The sequence below is a fragment of the Urocitellus parryii genome, chromosome 4, assembly GCF_045843805.1.
Source record: "Urocitellus parryii isolate mUroPar1 chromosome 4, mUroPar1.hap1, whole genome shotgun sequence".
NCBI classification, from domain to species: domain Eukaryota; kingdom Metazoa; phylum Chordata; class Mammalia; order Rodentia; family Sciuridae; genus Urocitellus; species Urocitellus parryii.
The window spans coordinates 419449-426088 of NC_135534.1; the positions used below are offsets into that span (position 1 = coordinate 419449).

At 62.8% G+C, this 6640-nt stretch overlaps 1 protein-coding gene across 2 annotated transcripts; it reads right to left on the reverse strand.

Annotated features, from left to right (window-relative positions):
• Window positions 1–3271: 3271 nt before the first annotated feature.
• On the reverse strand, window positions 3272–6572 carry Hras (HRas proto-oncogene, GTPase). 2 transcript variants are annotated; one of them, XM_026379332.2, is made up of 6 exons: window positions 6490–6572; window positions 5526–5685; window positions 5100–5278; window positions 4792–4951; window positions 4619–4698; window positions 3272–3776 (listed from the first exon to the last, which is right to left on the reverse strand). In XM_026379332.2, the coding sequence occupies exons 2-6, from the start codon at window positions 5634–5636 to the stop codon at window positions 3713–3715; spliced, it is 594 nt and encodes a 197-aa protein (XP_026235117.2). In that variant the 5' UTR covers window positions 5637–5685; window positions 6490–6572; the 3' UTR covers window positions 3272–3712. The 2 variants fall into 2 exon arrangements, with proteins under 2 accessions (XP_026235117.2, XP_026235118.1); XM_026379333.2 differs by lacking the exon at window positions 4619–4698.
• Between the last annotated feature and the right edge of the window lie 68 nt (window positions 6573–6640).

Sequence of the window (6640 nt, forward strand, 5' to 3'; positions counted from 1 at the left end):
CTGGGGCATCAGTCTGTGGGGACACAGGAGTTTGGTTTCCCTCTCCCACACCTGGAAGGGACTGAGGCGTGGGGACCAGGGCCATGACCCTATGGGGGGGGCCAAAGAAGGACCCAAATGGGGGGTTTTCAGGCCAACCCAGGGGGGTTGTCAGGACAAGGAGGGGTGCCCACTGTCAAGGGGGTCCTTCCGTGCTTCAGCAACTGGGTAAGGATGGGCAGGGACCCAGGCTGGGGACCCTACCCCAGGAGCCGTGGGGGTCTGTGCTGGGCAGAGGGGCCGGGCCTGGGAGAGCCAGGGAAGCCCAGCCCCATGGAGCTGTTGCTGCAGGGAGTCATGTCACCACTGAGAGGGGTCCACCCATGAGGAGTTGCTGTAGGAGACCCTAAAGGCTGAGCTCTGGGGCTGCACTCAGGCCACTGGCCCCAGCCTGGACAGGCAGTCCTCCAATGCCTTCTTTCCCTGTAGACCCTCAGGCCACCCTGAGATTCTAGGACATGGGCTGGCTGAAGAGCCAGGGTGAGGCCACAGCCACGCATGTGGCCCTGGAGGACCACAGGACCCCAGGGGGCATCCAGGACAGACCCTAGCCAGCCTGAGGGCAGCAGTCACGCCCACCCCACAGCCTGCCACTCTGGCCCTGATGAGCCAGTCATGGAAGGAGGGCCAGGCCAGATGAGGTGGGCTGGGAAGGCCACTGGGGATTATCCCAAATACTGACCCCACTGCACACACCACACAGGAAAAAGGCCCACAGGAGAGTGCTCCCTTGGCCAGGGCTCCTGTCCCTGGCCCATACACCACTGGACCCCAGGGATGAACGTGGCAGGACCCAGCAGCCACCCCACAGGAGGGGCCTGGGTCATGAACAGGTTATGGGCACTGACCCCTCCCAGAGACCCTCCAGCCCAAGGTCCATCCCGACATCTTAAAGGCCTCCTGAAGCCACCCCTGGACAGCCTGCAAAGCTCCTGCAGGACACAGCGGTGTGGGACTGGACCCTGTGCTCAGCAGCACAGCTAGGAAGAACAAAGGGGACTATGACCTGCCCCCCGGGGTGGGCTCCTGCCCCAGGTTCCCTGCCAGATGTGGAGTGCCAGATCCATGGCCTGGCCCTGACCCACTCCTCCTCTGCTCCCGGAAGTCTGCAGACATCAGGTGGACTGGGCCTTGTGGCAGGGCCTGACCTTGGGGGCAGGAGAGGCGTCCTCTCGCCCTCAGAGGCCTGATAGGCACAGGAGCCACGGACCCCCAGGGAGCAGCACTGGCCCCACCTGCTCCAAAGCACCCTCCAAGGGGGTCAGCAAGCCCAGCACCTGGACACCATCCCCAGCTCAGACAAGATGTGGGCAGGGGGCAGAGACAGCATTCCCAGGCCCAGAGGCAGAGCCAGAGCTCAGACAGACAGACTCTTGGCATGGAGTTGGTGGCCCTGCAGGGCAGAGAGGCTCAGAGCCCATGGTGCTCACCTTCATGGGGCGAGACCCCATGTTAGGAGGCAGGTGGTCAGGGCAATCCTGAAGAGTTCTGAATCAGGGCAGAAGCCCAGCCAATAGTTCTGTGGTGAGGGTGGGAAGCAGGGAGCCCTGCACCAACCCGAATCCCCGGTCCTGACTGCGCCCACCTCCGTACTCAGATATCCTGTGTCTGACCAGCACAGGTACCAGGGACCACAGGACTCCAGGACCCAGATCCAGAGGGCCTGGCCCTGCAAGGGTCAGAGGAGCTCAGTGGAGAAGCAGATCTGGGTCTGGAGTCAGTTCCCTGACTCCAGGGCAACCAGGCCCCTGCTGTCATCCTTAGCATCAAGATCCTGCCCAGCTACCAGCTCAGTGCCAGGAAACACTGGGGGCAATCCCACTGGTCTTCTCTCAGGCTCCCCCAGGGCAGCTGTCCCTGAGCTGAGGACCAGCAGCACCAGGGGCTTTCCACAGAGGCCAAGGCCACGGGCCTCTCTGGTGGCCTAGGCTCAGTGTCAGGTATCCCCAGGCAGGACAGGCTACTACTTACTGTCATCTAGGGAGTAGCCTCTGCCCCTAGCTTCCCTCACAAGACAGCTACTCTGGACTCTCCCCACAGACCTTAGCTTCAGGCTCACGGTTCCCACATCCTTAGTTCCAACCTGCCCTGTCCACCCCCAGAACCACCGCATAGGCCCTACAACCCCACTGGGGCCCTGTAAGCAGGCCCTGCCCAGCATACCCAGGACCCAAAGAAGGGGCAAAAGACGTCCCCCACATGGTGTCCTGCATCCAACCTGGGAGCACAATGAAGGAACCGGGCAGCACCTGGCAAGCTGCCCTGAACCCCCGGCCACCACTTCAGACCTAGGGCCTCACTCCACGTGGACAGGGAGGCGAGAGGGAGGGGAAGGCGAGTGCAGGGTCTCACTGCCTATCCACCAGTTGCAGGCTTGCATCCCACTCCCCTGGGTAGAAACCCTCACATACCCAAACCCCAAGACCCCCAAGGGCCCAACCAGCCTCAACCCAGGCCCTGGGAGGGACACCAGGGCCACTCTGGGCCCCTAGCAGCAGCCAGAATGGGGACACAGAGGACAGAACTCCCATGACTATGACCATGGCTGGGACACAGTCCAAGGAAGGGCAAGTCCTCCTGGAGCAGTGTGTGGCTACCTCGATCTTCAGGTGTCCCTCAAGGCCACACTGGTGACCATACGTGGCTCGAGAAGAACTGTCCACTTCAGAGTGAGGGCAAGAGCAGATGGGGCAGCTCCCAAAGGAGGCAGAGGCCTGAGGCTGTGCACACAGCACTGGGACATGGTTTTCAGAATCTGAGAACCACTGTCCCAAGTCACAGGACTGCAGGAGGCTGTGCAGGTAGGCGCCATGGTGCCAGGTCCCTTAATCCACAGCTGTCCTCAGTAGCTGTGTTTCAAGGACCCAAAAACTTGGGAAAACTTACTTAGAGTTTAAGTTCCCAAGTAAGTCTAGACTCAGAGTTCCCTACCAAGGCCTCCGTTCTGGGGATGGAGATGCCCACTGACCTCCAGGACCCCCTGTTAGTTAAAGGACCACAGAGAGCCTTTAGTGAAGATCCCCAGGTCCCCTGGTGCCCCGCGTTCTCTGCAGGAGGCAGACACAGTGGCAGGCAGAGGAGAGAGAGCAAGTCCCAGGCTGCGGGTAGCCTCCACCAGCTTCCCTCACAGACTATCACAGACTGCAGCACGGCTGGAATGGACAGAACCAAGTGCCCACATCCTTCCATGAGGTCAAGCACAGCAGCCTCCTGCCCCAGCCAGACGCCAGAGTCAAGACCACCAAATAATTTACTGTGATCAACCTGTGCCCAGCGGGGCCTGGAGAGACTCGGAGGGGACTTGGACACTGGGGTACCGGTGGCATTCAGGACAGTCCACGACAGTCTGCAAAATGTCCATGAGAGGGTCTTCGGTCACCTCTGTCCACCATCCCTGGGCTGGCTGGGTGCCAGCAGCACTTCCTTCCTTCCTTCCTCCTTCCTCCTTCCGTCTGCACCTCCTCCCCGCATCCGGCACCTCCTCATCCTGAGCTTGGGCCGGGCGGGGCACCAAGGACGCCCTAGGCAGGGGGACTGGCAGGATCGGGGAGCCCGGGGCCATCAGAGTGGAGGCGGGCAGCACCCCAGGAGCTCGCCTGGCCCTGCCTCACCTGGCCTCAGGACAGCACACACTTGCAGCTCATACAGCCAGGGCCACTCTCATCGGGTGGGTTCAGCTTCCGCAGTTTGTGCTGCCGAATCTCCCGCACCAGTGTGTAGAAGGCATCCTCCACACCCTGGGAATAGAGGGACTAGATCAGGGGCCAGGGGGCCTGGCCAGGAGGAGACCTGAGACCCCCGGGGAAAAGAGGGACTGGGTGGGGACCCTGCCTGGGGAGCTGGCCGGGAGGGAACCTGAGACCCTGGGGAAAAGAGGGACTGGGTGGGGGCTCTCTGGGGGCCTGGCCAGGAGGAGACCTGAGACTCCCGGGGAAAAGAGGGACTGGGTGGGGACCCTGCCTGGGGAGCTGGCTGGGAGGAGACCTGAGACCCTGGGGAAAAGAGGGACTGGGTGGGAGCTCTCTGGGGGCCTGGCCAGGAGGAGACCTGAGACCCTGGAAACAGAAGGACTGGGGGAGGGTCTGCCTGGGGACCTGGCTGGAAGGAGAACCAGAGACGCCTGCTTAGGTAAGGGACTTCCTGCCTTGACCTCAAACAGCATCCCAGTCCAAGATTCACTGTCCGCTTCCTCAGTCCTCCAAGCCATACAGAGTTAGGCCCTATTCGCCTAGAAGCCACAAGCCTTCACTTTTAAATAGTCCCCAAAGCTCAGAGTGGCCCAGGACCCTCCTACATCCCCAATCTGGCTCGAGGCTTGAACACCCTAACCCAATTCTTATCTGAGCTATGGCCAATGTCCCCAGTAGCCTCACTCAGGACTCAGGACTAACAGGTGACCATTGAGTGCTCTTGGGACAGAAGGAACTGGGCCCCAGGGTCACCGCTCTGGCCTGGCTCAGGGCAGCTCTCTCCATGGACCTCCACCTCCCCTGAAGCTGTGTCAGCCCAGGACTGCAGGGCATGAGCCCAGACCCTATCCCTCTCCTCCGTCACTGCCCTGCCGTCTGGGGAGACTTACAGCGTGGGGGCCGCTGGGTCACATGGGTCCCGGGGGTCCCAGAGGGTCCCGGAGCTGGAGCCAAAGCCAGAGCGGCTGCCCTGTGTTGAGGGAGAGGGGCAATAAGCACTGTTCCCTGGCTGGGGCCGAGCGGGGCAAGTCCCTGGCTAGCCACAAGGTGGGGAGCTGCTCACCTGCCGGGTCTTGGCTGATGTCTCAATGTAGGGAATGCCATAGCTTCGGGCAAGATCCTGGGCCTGCCGAGACTCCACAGTACGTGCGGCCAGGTCACATTTGTTCCCCACCAGCACCATGGGCACATCATCCGAGTCCTTCACCCGCTTAATCTGCTCCCTGAGAGGGGTTAGGTGTGAGCCAGTGGGTGGGATACAAACGTGGCTGCATCCAGGACATACAGAGGGCAGGAGACCCTGTCTGGATACAGAGAGCCTCCCTGCCCCACCCATGCCATGGGCTCCTGGGCTGGCCACAGGTGGCTCACCTATACTGATGGATGTCCTCAAAGGACTTGGTGTTGTTGATGGCAAACACACAGAGGAAGCCCTCCCCAGTGCGCATGTACTGGTCCCGCATGGCACTGTATTCTTCCTGGCCCGCTGTGTCCAAGATGTCCAGCAGGCATGTCTCCCCATCAATGACCACTTGCTTCCGGTAGGAGTCCTGCGGGAGGATGAGGCTCAGGGACCTGCACTCCTGCTGGCCTGGGGTTGGCAGGGTCAGCCCCTCCTTTGCACCTCTTGTGCCCCTGGTACCAAGGCTGCAGCAGCTGGGAGACAGGCCCATGCCACCTGCAGGGCTGGGGCCTAGAGCCGGCCCAGTCCTGGCTGTGTCCAAACTTAGCTGCCCAGGGCCTGTCCTGGGTTTGCCCATGGCTGCTGCCAGGGCCAGCTGAGTGATCCGGGCTCACCTCTATGGTGGGGTCGTACTCGTCCACAAAGTGGTTCTGGATCAGCTGGATGGTCAGCGCACTTTTCCCCACGCCTCCAGCGCCCACCACCACAAGCTTATACTCCGTCATTGCTCCTCAGGGGCTGCCACTCCAGGCACTGCAGGAGCTCCTGCCCCACCTGCCAAGGAGGACCATGCTCAGCCAGGCCCAGGCTGCATGAAGCTGTTGGGAGGGGCATCTGAAGGGATAGGACCCCCAGTACCCAGCAGGCAGGGGCAGCCAGGTCAATGGCCCAACCCCTCAAGTGTGGCACCTCCAACTGGGATGAAAGAGCTCCTGCCTCCCCCCCAACACCCTAAATGGCCGAGTGAGGAAGCCGGGAGCAGGTCCCCAAGGCAGGGCTGACAGCTGAGAGCTTCTCCCAACCACGCACCCAAATTAGAAGTTGCTGGGTAGGCAGAAAGCTAAACTGGAGGCGCCTGAGGGCTGAGGCCACCCCCTAGAACAGGTCCTGCCACGGCTGGCCGCAGCGTGCCCAGGCAGGTCAGTGCCAGCCGACAACGGGCTCCTCCGGCCCGCGGCATGTTGGTGCATCCGACAAGTATTTACTGAGCGCCTACTGCATGCCAGATGCTGCCCAGCGGCAGGGGAAGAGCCCACCAGGATTGGGCGCAATCCTACAACCAGAACAGGGGTCCCAAGAAAAAGGGCAGGGGTTCTGAGAAGCAAGCGATTGGGGGAATAGACCCAAGGGAAGCACCAGGGCAGTGGGACAGCGGGTCTGGGGCCAAGGCCCGGGGGATGTCCCTTCGGCCCCGGGGCCCGCTCGAGATGGCTACAGGCGCGGCGTTCCCGTGGGCCGGGCGGCGCCTGGCGCAGCGCGCGGCCCCAGGGCGGCCTGGACCCAGCCAGGGCCGCGGACCCTAGGCACCCGCCGTCCGCACCCACCACCCGCGTCCACCTGAGCCCACGCCGCACTCACCGCTCACTGGCGCAACTGCCCCGGGGGTCGGGGCTGGGGCCGGGGCGGGGCGGGGGCGCGGGCGGGCGCCAGCTGGGCCCGCGCATGGGCTCCGTCCGCGGCGGGTGCGGCTGAGGCTGCGGGCGCCGGGCGCGGGCGGCGGGACTGAGGC

What these genes read in the sequence shown, in the direction of transcription:
- Hras (XM_026379332.2), bottom strand. Translation starts at nt 5,636, where the DNA reads ATGACGGAGTATAAGCTTGTGGTGGTGGGCGCTGGAGGCGTGGGGAAA. An exon ending in AGTACGACCCCACCATAGAG is followed by an intron (nt 5,279 to 5,525) that starts GTGAGCCCGGAT and finishes ATCCTCCCGCAG; the next exon opens with GACTCCTACCGGAAGCAAGT. An exon ending in GACCCAGCGGCCCCCACGCT is followed by an intron (nt 3,777 to 4,618) that starts GTAAGTCTCCCC and finishes CTCTATTCCCAG; the next exon opens with GGTGTGGAGGATGCCTTCTA.